The sequence below is a fragment of the Orcinus orca genome, chromosome 7, assembly GCF_937001465.1.
Source record: "Orcinus orca chromosome 7, mOrcOrc1.1, whole genome shotgun sequence".
NCBI lineage: Eukaryota > Metazoa > Chordata > Mammalia > Artiodactyla > Delphinidae > Orcinus > Orcinus orca.
Genome location: NC_064565.1, coordinates 48,665,878 through 48,685,570, shown reverse-complemented (window position 1 = coordinate 48,685,570; position 19,693 = coordinate 48,665,878). Strand labels below are relative to the sequence as shown.

The window sequence follows — 19,693 nt, the reverse complement described above, 5'->3', positions numbered from 1 at the left end:
TGCACTGTTGGTGGGAATATAAATTGGTGCAGCCACAATGGAAAATAATATGGAGGTTCCTCAAAAATTAAAACTAGAACTACCATATGATCCCTAGAAATCTAATTTAAAATGACAAAGCTGTGAGTCACTTGAGGGTGCAGAGCCTTGGTAAAGCTAAAAAGCAAAATAAATGTCCCGGTGAGTGGCTTTGCCTTAGCTGTATTAAGAATCACCTGAGAAGCTTAAAAAAAAAAAAAAGTGAGCCCTACCCCAGAACAATTAAATATCCCTCAATTTGATTAAGGGTCACGTCATTCGTAGTCACTTGGGCATGTAAACTTGAAGTTATCTAGGGCATAAACTTTTCCTTCAAAATATCTGAAGTCAGTCTCTTTGCAACACTAGTGAAATCAGGTCTTTTTCAATATATATCTGAATTATTACCGCTGTCCTCAGCTTCTCTCTGTGCAATCCCCTTCTTCCATTGCATTCTGGCATTGTATCATGTCTGTACTCCAAAACCTCAAATGACTCCGTATTGCCTATATGATGTTGAAATAAATCTGTATGTAACCTGGCATTCAAGGCCCTCTATAAATCTGACCTCAAAAGATCTTTACATGGTTCTCCAGTATGAATGTACATAAACTAGTCTATTTACTGTTGCTCAACACATGTGTATTCCTCCCCCTGTAACTTCACTGTGCTTTGCCAAATTCTGTTCAATGTAATGCTAATTTGCCTTTTCTTCAGACATCTAAATTTTGCCCGTCTTTCTTGATCCAGCTCAAATCCTAGCCCTTTTGAAACTCTTCTCTAGCTTATTTAAGTGGAACCAATTTTTACTATCTGTGAGTTCCTAGAAAACCAAATAATTATACCATTATCTTGGCACATTGATCCACATACTATTTATTTATTTTACTTAAATTTGATAATCCTTGTATGTACAACTTTTTATTTTCCATAGTGTTAAGCATAGTACCTTATATACCTAGGCACACTAAAAATGCTTTAATTAAGAAAGTAAGTAAATAATTAATTAAATGTCTATAAGGTTTATAAGAATAGCTTATAGGAGACTTTCTTTTTTTTAAATGTTAGGCCTCTCCAGTTAGATAGCATTAATTGAATTTGTAGTTGTTAGAACTCAGTTTCCTTTCAGGCCCCACCACTTAACCTCTCTAGACTCTGATTTTCCTCTCTACAATAGAATTTTAATAGGCTCTGTATAAATTCTTTGGTTGTTATAAGGATCATGTCACGTAATGAATCTAAAAGAGCTACAAGATATTTAACTATTAATTGTACCTTATACTATTATTTGGGTTCATTGCACAGTACACGGGAAAGGTAGGAATAACTTTTTATTTAAAGATTATTTTCTCATAAAATTTTTATTAATTTGGTAATTTGCATCTGCTGTATTATTCTAAGTGCTATGGAAGTCATAAAATAAATAACAGATGTAGATTCCTTTTCTTTAATCGTGTTTACTATGCACCTATACTGTGCCTTGTACTGAGTACTGTGGAAATACAAAAGAATCAATTAACCTATCTCTATCCACAAAAAGATCACAGTCTAATTGGAAAGATATAGCATATATGAAGACAAAGAACAAAAGCATGTAAATATGTAATATTATAGGCAAGTACTATATCTGAGAGGCAAGGCTGATAAGGATGAATAAGTACCAGCTGTTAGAAACTATCATGAAATAAGTGGGTAATGAAAGTTAATAGAGTGTTACCAATATGCTTTTTTTTTTTTTTTCTTTTTGTCTGTGTTGGGTCCTCGTTGCTGCGCATGGGCTTTCTCTAGTTGCGGCGAGCAGAGGGCTAGTCTTCGTTGTGGTGTGCAGGCTTCTCATTGGGTGGCTTCTCTTGTTGTGGAGCACGGGCTCTAGGCGCATGGGTTTCAGTAGTTGCAGCATGCTGGCTTAGTAGTTGTGGCACACGGGCTCTAGAGCGCAAGCTCAGTAGTTGTGGCGCGTGGGCTTAGTTGCTCCGCGGCATGTGGGATCTTCCCGGACCCGGACTCGAACCCATGTCCCCTGCATTGGCAGGCAGATTCTTAACCACTGCTCCACCAGGGTACCCAACAATATGTATTTTTCTATTCTGCTCATTTATCACTTTTTAAAAGTTCTATAAAAGCACAGTCTTTACTTAATAAAGTTAGATTTAATACTCATCTATTTAAAAGTTTAAATACACAAGTTTTTAAAAAAATCCCTATAATATCATTATGATCAATAATATTACACAGAGATGATAATCAGATCTTGGATTACCTATATGAGTATAAGGCCTGTGGAAAAATCTCCCACTTCTAGAGTGAGTGTATAACAAATTTTAGAACTGTTTGGAGTGAAGAGAGAATCAAAATTGACCCTCCTGTGGGTATAGCTAGTGAGTTTCATCTGGAAAGCAGGAGAGTATCTACATTTGTATCCATCCATTCATCCGTAATATGAACAACAGGAACCGCCCAACCATCTACTGAAATCATGAAAGGTACCAAAAAAGGAGAGGAATATTGAGGTCTAAAAACTCAGGATCCCGGGCTTCCCTGGTGGCGCAGTGGTTGAGAATCTGCCTGCTAGTGCAGGGGACACGGGTTCAAGCCCTGGTCTGGGATGATCCCACATGCCGCGGAGCAACTAGGCCCGTGAGCCACAACTACTGAGCCTGCGCGTCTGGAGCCTGTGCTCTGCAACAAGAGAGGCCGCGATTGTGAGAGGCCCGCGCACCGCGATGAAGAGTGGCCCCCACTTGCCACAACTAGAGAAAGCCCTCGCATAGAAACGAAGACGCAACACAGCAAAAATAAATAAATAAATTAAAGTCTTAAAAAAAATTTTTTTTAAATAAGTAAATTAAAAAAAACTCAGGATCCTGACATACCAAATAGAGTCCTCATTTCTGCTCTTCAACTCCAGGAACTTCACAAAAGTAGGAGGACCTTTATGAGGTATAAGCAGTATTCAAAGTAAAAACAGTCCAAGGTAGCCAGACCAGACAAGTCTTACAGAGGTCATTGTTGAAGGGGTTGGTGCAGCTATCTTTTATTTTTTTAAAACACAACATGATTATATTTTAATACACAACCAAAATGCAAAACATTATAGTAAATTGATGGCAATAAAATATAATATTGGTATTTCATTTGCATTGCATGACAGATGGTTAACATCCTTAGTCCTAAATGAGTTCTTAGAAACCAGTAACAAAGACATTAATAAACCAAGGGAAATTAAAACAAAAACAAACCAGAAGAAAATGAAATAACACAAGTGACTAGTAAGGATTAAGCATATATGAAGATGACTGAGCTGAACAATAACAGAAGAAAAGCAATTTCTTTGAAATATCATATTACTAAAGATTAAAAATTTAACATTTGTACAGTTTTAGGAAACATACCCACATAAACACTGGGGGACAAGATGAGGTCCCATCTATATAGTAGGGGAAACTCTAGTTTGGACTCAAAACTATAAAATTTTGGATATCCTTAGTTCTAGCAGTTCCAATTCATTGGAATTATTTCAACAAATTAGTTGGATAAATTTACAATTTATATATAAATCATGTTTACTGCATGGAAAATGTGTAGCTAGTATATAGACCCCCCAAAAATGACTTGCATATTAATTTATCAGTACACCCAAAAGTATGTGTACAAAATTTCATTAATAGTAGATAACATAGTCGTAGGTGGCAGAATTAGAGGAGGAAAAAAGGCATTTAAGAAGTAAAATATCGGGCTTCACTGGTGGCGCAGTGGTTGAGAATCCACCTGCCAATGCAGGGGACACGGGTTCCAGCCCTGGTCCAGGAAGATCCCACATGCCGCGGAGCAGCTAAGCCTGTGTGCCACAACTACTGAGCCTGTGCTCTAGAGCCCGCGAGCCACAACTACTGAGCCCACATGCCGCAACTACTGAAGCCCGCGCTCTTAGAGCCTGTGCTCTGCAACAAGGGAAGCCGCCACAGTGAGAAGCCTGCGCACCAAAACGAAGAGTAGGCCCCGCTCGCCACAGCTAGAGAAAGCCCGCGCACAGCAACAAATACCCAATGCGGCCAAAAATAAATAAATTAATTAAAAAAGAAAAAGAAGTAAAATATTATACTTCACAAATTTCCACATCCTTTGAAATTTTGAGAAAGATGATTTTTTGTTAATCAATTTTAAATTTCCCTGTGATAAGTGAAAATTTTAAATATATGCACTTAATACTTACGGGAGCATTGAAATGAAGCCTCAGAATCACAGCATTCTGAGCTTCTCCGTGTAATCCTGCTACCATCATTCAGGCTTCTGAGATTTAGTCCAATGGCAACAATGAGAACAGTCAACATGCCTGGTTACAATTGGAGCTATCTTTTAGAATGCTATTTCTGCATTCTCTACTGCCTGTGGGTAAGGGGGAGCATGAATCAGCCACCCAATACCATATTAGTAAGCCCATTGTTAAATGGCAGAAGCTGTGAAAAAAATCCCAATTGTTTGTATAATTTTTGGAAACTCCAATATATAACAAATACGTTTCAGTCTTAATAGTATGTGTATTGTCTGCACACACAAGGGACACAGTAACTCCATATCCAGAAAAGGTGTATATTATTCAGTGGCTAGAGGAAATCAGATATCCAAAAGCTAGCAAATGTCATCAGAGTCTCTTTGTCAGAGACTTCAGTCACAGATACTTGTAGTGCTACTATCAAATAAAGTTGACTAAACAGGGTTGTTAAATTGTGAAATGAGGTTGCTCAGTACCCCTACCTGAATCTCTACTTGTTTAAGAAATGCAATCTCGGGGCTTCCCTGGTGGCGCAAGTGGTTGAGGGTCCGCCTGCCGATGCAGCGGACACGGGTTCGTGCCCCGGTCTGGGAAGATCCCACATGCCGCAGAGCGGCTAGGCCCGTGAGCCATGGCCGCTGAGCCTGCGCGTCCGGAGCCTGGGCTCTGCAACGGGAGAGGCCACAACAGTGAGAGGCCCTTATACCACAAAAAAAAAAAAAAAAAAAGAAAAAAGAAATGCAATCTCGGGCTTCCCTGGTGGCACAGTGGTTAAGAATCCACCTGCCAATGCAGGGGACACGGGTTCGAGCCCTGGTCTGGGAAGATTCCCACGTGCCGTGGAGCAACTAAGCCCGTGTGCCACAGCTACTGAGCCTGCGCTCTAGAGCCCACGTGCCACAACTACTGAAGCCCACGTGCCTAGAGCCCATGCTCCACAACAAGGGAAGCCACTGCAATGAGAAGCCCGCTTACCACAGCGAAGAGTAGCCCCCGCTCACTGCAACTAGACAAAGCCCATGCACAGCAACGAAGACCCAGCACAGCCAAAGATAAATAAATAAATTTATTTTTTTAAAAAGAAGAAGAAATGCAACCTTTCTCCTCCAGGTATGCAACACTGTTGTACAACCTGGCCCTGTAAGTATAGCTGGGTTTTGGCAACATACCTGACCAACAGGTATAGAAGCTACCAGTAGAGGTCACAAAAAATAAGTCCAACTGATATGTGGGCATCCTTGTGCAGGACTTAAATACCCCAGTCTGTCCATGCCAGGTATGCAACCTGAGGAAGGAATGAGTTCATGCAAAAGCTTTTGCAGTGGTTGTGATTCTGGTCTTCCAGCCATAGTGAACCCAGAATCCCAACCCCAGGGAAATGTGTTTGCCACGGCTCTGTTGCATTCTGGAACAGTAGATACTTGGTTCCTCATGTCTTGCAAGCCCATAAACGTTTGAGGCTGTTCTCCTTTCCAGCATAATGAACTGAGGAGTATGGTTAGTGATCCCTTGGAGGAGACCCTGGGGACTAAGCCCAGCCCTGGTCCTCCTTAAGTTTGAAAGAGCTTAGGTCAGGGAACAAAGAAACCTGGCTTCAGGAGTTGAGTCAAACTCATAAGGTGGAGCTGATGTAATCCCATTTCAAGAGAGTCAAGTTAATGTAGGGTATTTCCCTCAGCTCTATTCTCTGAGTTCTTTTCTGAGGAGTGTAGAGGCCATGAGATCTTACCAGATGGTTTGTGGGAGTGAGGCTTAATAGCTGTAATCCCTGAAGGAGATTCCTTACCAGGGACCTTCTCCACCTAATCTTCTGGTGTCTCCCACTCTTCTAACAACTCTTCAGTATGGCATGTGAACCATTCAATATTGTGTCTTACCTCACAGGAATCTTTTTCACGGTCTCAGTAGGTTTCAAGTTTCTGAATAGGACCACATTCCCGCACTCCAGGATTACACAACCATCAACTTCTGTCCTATTAATCCTTCTGCTTATGAGCAATACCACACTTAGTGGTGTGCGGGAGCCTCTGCCAGAAGTCTAGCCTGTCTTTGATTCTTTTTTCTTTTTATCTTCTCCTTCCTTTGTTCCTTTTTTCTTTTTCTTTTGTATGGAAACCTGTACCACTTACTAAGCTCCCTCTTTCCATTTCCTCCCCTGAGATGGGGCGTGTGTGACCTAAAAGAACTATTTCATTTCTATCAGTGCTTCACACGTGATGGAGTAAAGTCAAAGCAGTCGTCCACTCAGGTGGACCTGTTCTGATTTGATCATTCAACATAATTTGCACCAAGAACATGTCGTCAGGCCTTCCCCTCTCAAGCCCTGGGTTTTCTTATAATCATGCTAACACAGCCAGGGTCTCAGAACAGCTACATCCTCTGCGGATCTAGTCCCACTCACATTCAAGGGTCAGGAAAATCACAGGGCTATATTTTACCAACACTACCAAGCATTCAGTTTGGAAACAGGGTGGCAACGCCTATCTCAGCATTATTAGTCAACCCAGACGGCTCATTCTGTAACAGGGGCATGTGTTCCCCCTTCTCAGCTTCATTTAATATCACTGCTGTCCCTCCATCATGCAAACAAACACGCCAAACCTCTAAGGATCCTTCCAAGTGCGTATGGTAGTAGACCTGTTGAGAACCTAGTTCTTACTCTGCACACTGCTGGATTTCCTCCCGCGGTTGTGTCCACTCAGATTCCTTTAGAGCATGCCTCACAATAACTGGCTTTTCACATACACAGGGGCCAGTTGCCTCATGTATTAGTGGGAGTTTGCCCCACTTTCCCTTCTAAAGGGGCTGCCGTCACCCTTTTCAGTTTACCATCCCCCCCTTAGGGCTCATGAAAATCTCTAAGCTGGTAAGGAAGAGAGACAGAACTGGAATTCAAGTCAGCTTATCACCACTAGTCATCCTCCTTAGTATACCACTTTTATGGCTTCTGCCGTCTTCAGGCATTGCTACTAAGACCATTCTAACTCCACCAAGTGAATTACCACTGACCCCAAGAAGCAATTCTTCCACCCCTGGGTGTGCCCCTTCCAGAAATCCATGACATCAGGATTTTGTTGGTCACCAATTGTACAAGATGCATGGTCACAAAAATCACTAATGGCATACATAGTGCTAATAACAGCATAATTTATTACTGAAGGCAACTTATAAGCAGAGAAGTTACAGTACATAGGATCTCCCAGCTCCCATAATGGTTCCATAGGACTTGGATGTGTGACAAGAACACTCCAAGAGACAAAACATTATACCCCATACCTTGCTCTCTATTTATGGGTTAGTGTAAGAAGGGGTAAGAAGCACTGAATTTCTCTAAGTAACAGTAAACATATCAAGGGACCTTTGGGTCTAGGAACAGTACTTACAGGTATGCATACCAAGAATCAAAATCTACACACCAGGGATCCTGAGAACAGTGTTGACATTAGCTGGCCAAAGGCCCTGCTATCCTTCTGCTGGCCCCCAGGAGAGTGGGAAGGAAGAAAGCCCCATGGCCACGCAGCCAAAACCAAGGATTTGTTGCCCTTCAATTCACTGTTCTGTTTGGGGTATATTGGATTGTGGGTAATTCCTTCAATATTGGAAGGAAAATGAAACAAGTTTTTTGTACTGTGATGTGAATATTACTCTTCCATTTTGTATTAGGATATGTTTACAGCATTAGGTCTATAAGTATAGAAACTAATTCCTGTTAGGATGAGTGGAGGAATCTTACCTGAAGGATGAAGGTAGTATGGTAAAAGGCATCTTTTAAAAAAATTCCTGGATCAGACTGGGAAGGAACAATCCTAGATAGACAACGATAAGAACCTGCTTCCTTGAGTCTTCTCCACAGTAATAGCAAGATGTCTCCTAGGAGCTGAGTTGTGGTAGTACTGACAACATGAAGTCACTTAAGGAGCTGTGAAAGTACTCCTGAGGTTAGGCTATACTGAATGGGTGAGAGCCTTTGAACCCTCGGAGGAAGCCACTGAACAGAGACCTGTATTCTAAATGCCAATGTTTTTACATTTCTTGTGTTCTTTGTTTGTGTTTCACTTAGATTTTAGTAAAATCTATTTGAAAGTTTTAGCCTGCTTCAGCCCAACTAAGGAGAGCCAAAGGAAAAAATTCCATTCGAACTGAGAATCGTGGACCCCTAGGGTCCAGTGACAACTATTAGGTAAACTAAAGGGTTTCAAAGTGATTCTGATTAAGCTCAAGAAGACATAGTCTCTTTTCCAATAGCAAACTTGCTCTTATTAGGATTGGTTTCAATTGGTTTAATTGGGAAATGGTATTTTCTTTGTCATTATATACTTGCAGTTACTACCAAGGAAATCAATCAAGTGAACGGCACTCCCTGTTTCATCTCTTACTTATTTTCCTCTTCTTTAGTCTGTTTTGAAGACTTTTTTTTTTAACATCTTTATTGGAGTATAATTGCTTTACAATGGTGTGTTAGTTTCTGCTTTATAACAAAGTGAATCAGCTATACATATACATATATCCCCATATCTCCTCCCTCTTGCGTCTCCCTCCCACCCTCCCTATCCCATCCCTCTAGGGGGTCACAAAGCACTGAGCTGATCTCCCTGTGCTATGTGGCTGCTTCCCACTAGCTACATTTGGTAGTGTATATATGTCCATGCCATTCTCTCACTTCGTCCCAGCTTACCCTTCCCACTCCCCATGTCCTCAAGTCCATTCTCTATGTCTGCGTTGAAGACTTTTTTTAATACTCATTGATACATGTCAGAGAAGTAAGGACTGGAAAGAACAGAGGATTGTGTGAAATAGGAGATAGACAACTATTTAAAAAATCTTTTTACTAAATATCCTGTATATTTTTCAAATTTTTAAAAATAATTTTACACTTCTGTTAGAGGTTTAGTTGTTTATAATTAAGCAATTTGAATATAAAAGTTAAAGACAACCACGAATAGGCTATTGAAATGTATCATCAACTCACTTTCCTAGGTGCAAATGGGAAGTCATCAACTAGTCTCAAACCAGTAAAAAACTTGTCTGTTGGTTGGTTGGTCTGTTTGTTTTTGGATATATGACAGTGGTTTTTGAGATACTAGTTCTCAGAATAAATCAAGCACAAATATTAATATTTCCTTACTAGCCAATAATTTGTGTAAAGTTAAGGAAATTTGTGAGCATGGGTATTTGAAGAGAATATTTGTGACTCTTTTCATGTGTGCCTATTGGAGGTGATGAAGTAGGGTGGTCTTCTAAGGGCAAATGTGCAGAAGTGCATAAAGATCATATGAGGCACAATAATTTTTTCTGGCTGTTTTTAAGATTTTCTCTATTATTGGTTTTGAGCAATTAGATCATGGTATGTCTTGGAGTAGTTATGTATCTTCATGTTTCTTTTGCTTGGAGTTGAGTTTTTTGGATCTGTAGTTTATAATTTTCATCAAATTTGGCAATTTTTCGGCCATTATTTTTCAAATTTAATGACCTTGTCTGCTAATGCTACTGTCTTGTCAGTTTGAGGTTAGTTTTCATTGATTGAGCTCTCTAATTATGTATCATTCATGTATGTCTTTTAATTTTGATTGAATGCGAGACATTGTGAATTTTACCTTGTTTGGTGCTGGATATTTTTGAATTTCTATAAATATTTTTGAGATTTGTTTAGCTGAAACACAGTTAAGTTACTTGGGAGGAGTTTGATCCTTTCAGATCTTTCTTTAAAAATTTGTTAGGCAGGACTAAAACAATGCTCAGTCTAGTTTATCCCCTAACTAGTAAAGCAAGATCCTTCTGAGTACTCCACCTGATGGCCGTGAATCTTGAGGTTTCCCAATCTGGTTGGTAGGAACGGGTACCAGATACCCAGCCTGTATGAGCACCTGGCACTGTCACCTCCAATCCTTTCAGGTGGTTCTTTCCTGGTCTCAGATAAGTTCCTCACATGTACACACTGCTCATTATTCAGCTGAATACTGCAGATCTCTGGAGTTCTCTCTCCATGCAGTGCTCTCCTCTCTAGTACTCTCTCCTGGGCACTGTAGCTGCTTTGATCTCCCTGGACTCTCAGTTCCATCTCCTCATCTCAGGGAGTCTGCCAGGCTCCACCTGGATTCTTCCTCCCTATGCTGTAGCCTGGAAATTAACCCAAAGCAATAAGCTGGGGCAATAAGCTGACTGTGTTTGTTTTCTTTTTTTGTTGCCTGAAGTCCAGTTTCTTGCAAACTGTTATTTCATATATTTTGCCTCTTTTTTGGTTGTTTCATGTAAGAGTGTAAATCTGGTCCCTATTATTCCATATTGTCCAGAAGCATAAGTCTGAAGTATAGGATTTTAATTTGGGGTAGAAACTAATTTCAAGAGAAGCATGTGAAAGCCATTTCAAACATTAGTAGAGGATTGGTTAAGTTATGATGTATCCATAAAATAGAATATTATTCAGCTGATTGAAAAAAATGAAGTACAGTTATATGTTTTAGCATGGAAAACTGTCTAAGGTATTTAGTGAAAATATCAAATCCATCCTTTTATTTCATCGTTCAAGAAATATTTATGGAGCTTCTATTTTATAGCAGCCACCATGTTAGGCATTTGGGATCCAATAATAAGCAAGAAACATTGCTCTACTTTTAAAAGCTTGCTGATTTAAATTCTAGTGTGTGGGTGGGAGTGGAGTAGAAAATAAACAGATAATTAGGTTATTGTTTATAATGATAAATTCTGTGACGGAAATATGTAGGATGATATTCTAAAGTGAATGGGTAAAATAAGACACAAGGCTGTATTGTGCAACACAGGGAATATAGCCAATATTTTTAAATAACTGTAAATGGAGTATGACCTTTAAAAATTGTAAATCACTACATTATGTACCTGTAACTTATCTAATATTGTACGTCAACCATATGTCAGGAAAACAAATAAATCAAGTGAATGGAATAGGGAACCTACTTCAAATAAAATGATCAGAGAAAACCTCTGTGAGGAAATGACTTGATCTGAGACATGAAGGATAAGGAGCCAGTCAACAAAACAATATCCCAGGCAGAGGGAGCAGCAAGTGCAAAGTGCCCAGAAAAGGAGAGAACTGGGTATGTTTGAGAAGCTGAAAAAAAGGAAGAAAGGAAGAGCAAGGTTAGCAAGGACAAGAGTGGTCAGAGGTTGTAGGAATTTTCAGGAACCAGACCATACAGCATTGTAGGCCTTGCTTAGGAGTTTGGATTTTATTCTGAGTTGCAGAAAAGTGAAGGGTAGTATCCATTTATGTAATACTGCAAAATGATATTCCTATAGATGCATGTAAGATTTCCAGAAGGATATATAGACATGATAGATTAACCATGGTTACCTCTGAAGAGTAGAAATAGGGACGAAGGGAGTAGGGCAGAAAGGGTTTTTTTTATACCTCTCATTACTGAATATTTTACCTTGGACATATATTACTTTTCAAATTGAATAAAGTAGTGGATTTATATTTTTTAAAGAGTTCTTATAAATTATTTTAAAAACACTGTTCAAAAATATGAACCAGAAGTTCACAAAGGAGAAATGCCAGTAAGCCCATGAAAAGATACTCAGCCTTACCGGATATCAGAAAAAAAAAAAAAATGCAGCTTAGATTTTTATTGCCCAGATATTGACAAAAACAAAAAATACTGATAGTATTTAGTTTCCTTGAGGGTGTAGGCAAACAGATGCTCTTGCTTCTGGTATGAACGTGTATTGATCTAGACTTTCAGTTTGACAACATATTTCAAAAACTCTGAAAAGTATATATCTTAGGACTCAGTAAATCATTTATAGCATTTTTTATAATAGTGAATAACTTGGCCCTATTAATAGTAGAAGATTGATTATTTAAATTATGTTATATTCTATTGAATATTCTATAGCCATTAAAATTTATGATGTAGTTATATATTTATTGACATATCAGGATGTTTACAGAGAAAAACATGTAGGTTAGGCATTATGTATATAATAAGATTTCCTTTTTTTTAATTTATAGGTTTAAGTGTGTATGTGTGTACATATAGAATGCCTGGAAGGATTTAGACAAAAATATTAATAATAATTTTTGCTGTGTATTAGGGCTTTTAAATTTTTTATATTTTAGTTTTTCTAAAGATTAGTCACAAAATTACATTAATTTTCCAATGAGCAAAAGAATCTAATCTATAAAAAAGGGGAAAATGGGGAGTATTAAGTAATCTAGAAAAGTTTCCTAAAATATTTATGCATATAACTTGATAAGTAATAAAAGAATATAATTATAGTATTGGTTTGATCTGGAGTAACTGATCTTTATAATGCTTTTCAATTTTTTAGGACTAGAAGAAATTGCAAAAGAAAGAGAAAAACTAAAAAAGGCAGAAAGTATCCAGATCAAAGAAGAACTATTTGAGACTTCTGAGGACACTTTAAATTGTTCAAATCCAAATCATTGTGAGCAAAAGGAAGATACTAAAGAAAAAGATAACACAAATCTGTTTCTTCAGAAACCTGGTTCATTTTCAAAATTAAGCAAGCTTTTAGAAGTAGCTAAGATGCCTCCTGAGTCAGATGTAATAACCCCCAAACCAAACAGTAGTGCAAATGGGTGCACATTGTCTTATCAAAACAGTGGAAAACATTCATTGGGCAGCATTCAGTCAACAGCAACACAAAGCAGCGTGGAAAAGACAGACTCTAATAATCTGTTCAATACCAGTTCAGGTGGTCCAGGGAAGTTCTATAGTCCTCTCCCCAATGACCAGTTGTTAAAAACACTGACTGAAAAGAATAGACAGTGGTTTAGCCTTTTGCCAAGGACACCTTGTGATGACACATCACTTACCCATGCAGGTATGTCAACTGCTTCTTTAGTGACCCCTCAGTCTCAGCCACCATCTAAGTCACCTTCGCCTGCCCCAGCTCCTCTTCTTGGATCATCTTCTGCTCAGAATCCTGTTGGCCTAAATCCATTTGCTTTATCACCTCTTCAGGTTAGTGCTGCTAATTGTAACTCATTTTTATGTTGCCTTATTTAATCTTTGACCCCATAAAGATTTTCTCTCAAGGGAAATCAGTTGAATATTTATAATATTATCTCCGCCATGGTTTGAAAATTGAAGAGTCAGACTTGCTATCACCAAGATTCATCAGAACTACTGATGTCTAAATCAAAGCCTTCTTTAATTACTTTTTAACTTATTACTGTTGCATTATATCCAAAAAGAAATTACTTGGGGAGCAAATGAAATGACGTATGCCTCTAATTGTGATAAGTGAAAGAATGTTTTTTCCGAATTTTGTAAATAATTTCTGGTTCTAAACACTTTTCCTAACTTCTTAGATTGTTCTACTTTTTAAATGTTTTGGGTTTTTTTGCAGATGAAAAGTGGAGTATCTATGATGGGACTCCAGTTTTGTGGGTGGCCCACCAGTGTGCTTACTTCCAGTAATCCATTTACATCACCTTTACCTAGTCTTGGATCAGGGTTGGGATTATCAGAAGGAAACAGTAATTCATTCTTGACTCCTAATGTTGCTTCAAGTAAAAGTGAATCTCCAGTACCACAGAATGAAAAAGTCTCTTCAACTCAGCCTGTAGCTGTTGAAGTAGCAAAACCAGTAGATTTTCCTAATCCAAAACCTATTCCAGAAGGTAGGTACATTGAGATGGTTTATAGCCACTTACTTTATTTTATTGTTATAGATTCCTGCATTATAACCGAATCTTTGATGGTTTTCTACATAGTTATAAGTCTTCTGTTTTGCATTGTGCCATTAATTTATATTCAAAATATTTGTAAAAAGATCTACATATTTATCTTAACTCAGAAATGCAGTTTGGTTGGTGGAGAATTATTGACCCAGAGGACCTAAAAGCTTTGCTCAAAGTACTCCATCTCAGAGGAATAAGAGAAAAGGCGTTACAAAAGCAAATTCAGAAACACTTGGATTATATTACTCAAGCTTGCATCAAAAATAAGGATGGTATGTACCTAAAAGAGACTTCTGCTCTCTTGCTTAGTTATGAGAATTAGTTCTTTTATCTTAAAACATATTTTAGTATATCCTAATTCTTAATTTATTACTAATAGGCTTTTTTTTCTATGTTGTTCAACAAACAGTAACTCTTTACATTTCTTAAATAGGTATTACTTTCTTACAATTTCTCACAACCTGCAGACATATTGTTTTGTTTCTTAAAAAAGAATATTCCTACTTTTAAGAGTAATCTGCCTGTGTATGCACAAGTACATTTGTGTGTGTTAAGTTACACGTATATGTTATCCCTGGAACCTTATTCACTTTTTAGAAGAAATCATTGAGGGATGAAGTGGATTTTAAAATTAATTTCTTTTCAAATATAGTTGCTATTATTGAATTAAATGAACATGAAGAAAACCAGGTAACTCGAGATATTGTGGAGAACTGGTCAGTAGAAGAACAAGCAATGGAAATGGATTTGAGTATTCTTCAACAGGTAGAAGATCTAGAAAGGAGAGTTGCATCAGCAAGTTTGCAAGTGAAGGTAAAATTGATTGGAATGAAATCTGTTTTAAGGATGATGGAAGGTAACTATTATTTGTTGTATACCTGATATGTGCCAGTTACTCTGCTAAATGTTTTCACTTTATCTCATTTAATTCTCAAAATGATCCTGAACTAATTTCCCCCATCTTACAGGTAAGGAACAAGACTCAAAGTAAGTAACCTGCCAGTGGTCATATCGTAAGCTAAGTGTGTATTCATCCAAGTCTGTCTGACTCCAGAACCTGTGTTCTTTTTACCAAATCTTGCTGCCTCCTTAATGGTATTCAAAAGTGTCATTTCTAGTTTTACCCATGATAAATATAATGCTCTATCAAATTCCTACTGAACTGTTTCATATAGAGGAACCTCCTTGCATCAAGCTATGTTGTATGTCAAAATTTCGCTCTATATAATTTAAAATTGGAGAATATAGATATATCCAAATATACACTGTATCATTATACACATACCCACACACCCTACATATATATGTAAATTTTAAATTTATTTATCTACTGGGCATTACCATGTCACAAGCATTATCATGATCAGACTGGCTTCCAATGGACGGGCAAAAGGAAAGCTTTACTGTAGTGCAAGAATTTTTAGTTTTGGTAGGAGAGATATAAAGTCTTCTCAGTTGATAATAAGGTGATGTCTCTGAGAATAAATGGATGGATGATGAATAAGTATGAGACACCTGAAAAGGTTTAGAAAATGTAGTATCCATGTAATTTGATTTGCTATTTTATGTTTTATTCAGAATGAGAAACTTATGCCATAATACTATCCTATGGCATTTGGAAACTTTTGAAGTTCTCCAAAAAATGTCACTTTCCAGAGCTAATAACATATCCCTTTCTTGCCGCAAACATAATTACCAACTTTGGGAAACAAAATTTATCATTTGTTGACTCTATTTTGCTAGCAAACTATATCTTCCTCCTAGTACTATACTACAGTATAAAAATGCCTCATTTATTTGGCATCTTCAACAAATGAAGTCTTCCACACAAGTTAATTTTCTAGAGAAATGAAAATTATTCCATTTAGCACCATAATTTTTTAACATGTTTGTCAAATCGCTTATGTTACGCATTACACTACCTTCTTAAATTGAGAATAATGAGTTTGATTTAAATTATCTTGGTGACACAGGATCATTAGTGCGAAGACCAATTATTAGATGATGATTCCCTCAGGAAATGTGAAGAGGTTTTGCCCCTACATTAAATGGTCCTAGTGTGCTTTGCTTTTAAACGACTGTGTCTGCTTTCTATAGTCTGTTTCTGTCTTCTGTCATGGTCAGTTGCTACTACTTGCTGGTTTAAATTTGGTTGGTTCTTCTGGCCCAATTTTCCCCCAACTTCCTCCACCTAATTTGCCAGTTCTAATTGGCTATTGGTTGGGAAAACATATCACCAAGATTTTTTTTTTTTAAGATACAATTTTATTTATTTTTGGCTGAGTTGGGTCTTCGTTGCTGCACGCGGGCTTCTCATTGTGGTGGCTTCTCTTGTTGCAGAGCACAGGCTCTAGGTGCATGGGTTCAGTAGTTGTGGCGCACAGGCTCAGTAATTGTGGCACATGGGCTTAGTTGCTCCGCGGCATGTGGGATCTTCCCGGACCAGGGCTCAAACCCGTGTCCCCTGCATTGGCAGGTGGATTCTTAGCCACTGTGCCGCCAGGGAAGTCCCAAGCTTTTTTACGTTAAGTATAAAGTCAGGGTGTGGGCCTGAAACATTTTCCTGGAGCCATACTCATATTTTCCTGCATTAACCTTATCACATTACTGGCTGCTTAGACAATCTTGGCTGTGTTCTAAGTATATAAGAAAAGTAGAATTTGTTTTTTAAGTGAAATGTTTTAATATTCTGTTATTAAGGTATTACTAAATTGTTCTGTATTATTCTGAAAAAATGAATTATATTATTCTTGAAGAGTCTAAAAACACAAATGATGAAAATAACCACAAGACATTATTTTAACATCTATAGAAGATTTAATGTTTTTTTTTTTTTAAGAAAATAGAGTTATATGTTTAACGTGGGGAACTAGCCATTGTGAAGACACATCACACAGGTGGCCTGTGGGACTTACTTAGGTGCATTCATTTATATTTTTAATATTGCTGATAATTTGGACATTCTTTATTATTTTGTAGGAAAATCTGCAAGTCTCTTGTCCTAGTTCTGTTGTTGCGAGTATACAAAGAACCTAATTACTCTTCCAGCTCCTCTAAAGATAGCTCCTGTGTCTCTAAGTTTTCTCTTTTACAAGCTAATTAATTCCTTCAACCATTAGTCCTGTGAAAGAGTTTCCATGTACATGATTCTCTTCTGTATAAACACCAGTGTTAATATCCTTCTTAAAATGTTGTATCCATAACTGTACATAGCGCTGTCTGAATGTGTTCATGGGACTTTTACTTTCCTTAATCCAGCACTATACTTCCATTAATGCTGCTTGAATTTTGTACTAGCTTTTTGGCATCCACATCATTCTCTTGCTTCACTGAGTATACGCTATGAAAAAACAAACTTTGGCCCTCTTTCAAAGAGCTTTTAAGCAAGTTGTATCACATATAGTATTCAATATTTCTGTGATTAGTTGCCTAACCTTCAAACCTAAAATTTACATTTATCATTGTTTTATTTTTATTAATTTCATGTGGGTACATTTTTCAGCATATGGAACTATTTTTATCTTAGTCCTGTTATACAGAATATTAAATTTTCTCCCTAATTTTAAATCATCTGCAGATTTAATAACAATCAACCAAGTTACTCATAAGTGTATTAACAGGACAAACCAAGTACAGAGCCTTTTGGACACTGGCACTGGGGACCTTTTCTAAGGTGACACAAGTTCTGTCAATCACCATTTTTTGGAAGCAGTTTTCAACCGTCTAGATTTCTTTAATCTAGTCTTCATTTTTTGTCTTGTCATTTGCCTTGCAGACATCAAGATATGCTATGTTTACAGGGTTCTCTTGATTTATGAATTTAGTACCCTTTTCAAAATACGGGAATGCGGTTCATTTGACATGACTTGTACCTAATGCACTTACATGTACTATTCATAATTCCATCCTTACTTCACAAATATAAATGTTCTACTGAATTAAAGAAGAGGAATTGATCCTAATATACAAGATAAAATAATTATCTCTAAAGAGGTTTAATAAAAAGGATAATGTTCATTCTGTTTTTCATTTAATATGCATTTACTAAGCCCCTATTCCACATCAGACAGTAGGCACCACAAAATTGGATAAAATGTGGTTTCTGCTGTCAGAAATCTTGTCATCTAATAGGGAGATAAGTCATATATACATCTCCACAGAATCTGTTAACTGATCCCAGAGGAGTACAGAGTCATACATGAATTTAGAAAAAGAATGCATAACTTCTGATGGAGACATGGGAGAGATCAGGGAACATTTCACGTAGAAGTCGAGATGGAACTTGAGAAGGTGTGTCAGCTTTTGACAAGGAATGCCATACTAGGAAGAGGGAACAGCCTGAGCAGAGCACCAGGATCCAGAAGTTTAGGGCATGTTTGTGGAGTTGCAAGTTGTGGAATTTGCAGTGTAGGATATGTGAACGGGAACATGAGAGGAAGAGGCAGATTGAGGTACTTGAATGTCATGATAAAAATATGGACTTTGTTAAACAGTAGGGAAACTTTGAAGGATTTTGAGGTAGAAGATCAATAAAAGCAAGCTGAGTTATAAGATCATTCACTTATTCAATCAACACGTGTGTATTGAGTGCCTACTCTTTGCTTTCACTGTGCTGGAGATAAAAGGAGTAAAAGCAGACGTGGTCCCTGCCATCATGGAATTTAGAGGTAAAAAGATGTGAATCAAATAATCACAATAGTAAAAAATTGTGAGTACCACAAGGCTGTGGCATACTATATGGTCCTTTGTGGGCTTATAATATGAAGACTTACCTGCTAAAGTAGGTCAGGGAAGGATTCCCTGAGGACTTTTAAAATGAGAGCTGCAGGATGAGTGGATTTAACCAGGTTAAGAGCAACAGGGAAAGGCTCTACAGACAAATATAACAGCTCACGCAAACTCCTACGGCTGGAGGAAAAATGGTAAGTATTGTACAGACCCCTGTACTGAAGAGTGGTAGAAGGAATGGAAATGGAAAGGAAGAGCTGAATTCAGAGACCATGGAGAGATTTCTGTTGAAATGAATAAGCATGTAGTCTAAAGTCTCTCAGAATACTTTGCTGATTTTCATTATACCTTTCATAATATCAAAAGTTATTAAATTTTCTTTTTCAAACTTCTCACAACTGTTTCTTTTAATTTTTTATTCTTGTTTCTACCTAGCATTAGGAAACACAAGATAAAAACTTTTAGAAAAGATCCTTAAGGTCTGCTGGTGTCTGCTGCTGTATTTTAAGTAAAGGTAATTCACCCAGCAGGCATTTTAAGAGGAAACCATAATAACATTATTCTTTTGATATATAGGGTTGGATGTGTCCAGAGCCTGCATCAGAAAGGGAGGACTTGGTATATTTTGAACATAAGTCATTTTCTAAATTGTGCAAGGAGCATGATGGAGAATTTACTGGCGAAGAAGAAAGCAGTGCACATGCACTGGAACGGAAGAGTGACAACCCCCTAGATATAGCTGTAACCAGGCTGGCTGATTTGGAGCGGAACATTGAAAGAAGGTATCTGAAGAGCCCCTTAAGTACCACCATTCAGATCAAACTGGATAATGTGGGCACAGTTACTGTCCCTGCTCCTGCACCATCCATTAGTGGTGATGGTGACGGGTAGGTTATTGAGATTAACTTGAAAAATTATTGTGCTTCTTTGCTAATTGGAGCCTATTTTCTATTGCCTGTTATCTATGTATCTTCTTGTATGTCTGT

The 19,693-nt window shown here is 37.7% G+C and overlaps 1 protein-coding gene across 22 annotated transcripts in view; it reads left to right on the top strand.

Annotated features, from left to right (window-relative positions):
- The window catches only part of BAZ2B (bromodomain adjacent to zinc finger domain 2B), a 398,760-nt gene that overhangs the window by 356,795 nt on the left and 22,272 nt on the right, over positions 1-19,693 (top strand). For 18 of the 22 annotated variants that reach the window (XR_007478277.1, XM_033421795.2, XM_049712004.1 and 15 more), the window contains 5 exons: positions 12,602-13,257; positions 13,646-13,919; positions 14,096-14,251; positions 14,632-14,792; positions 19,284-19,594. Coding sequence is in view for 21 of the 22 variants with exons in the window: in XM_033421795.2 (XP_033277686.1) it covers positions 12,602-13,257; positions 13,646-13,919; positions 14,096-14,251; positions 14,632-14,792; positions 19,284-19,594 (1,558 nt within the window). In the remaining variant the exon portion in view is untranslated. The remainder of the gene's footprint in view (positions 1-12,601; positions 13,258-13,645; positions 13,920-14,095; positions 14,252-14,631; positions 14,793-19,283; positions 19,595-19,693) is intronic. The other 4 variants (XM_049712016.1, XM_049712015.1, XM_049712012.1 and 1 more) reach the window with 1 other exon arrangement.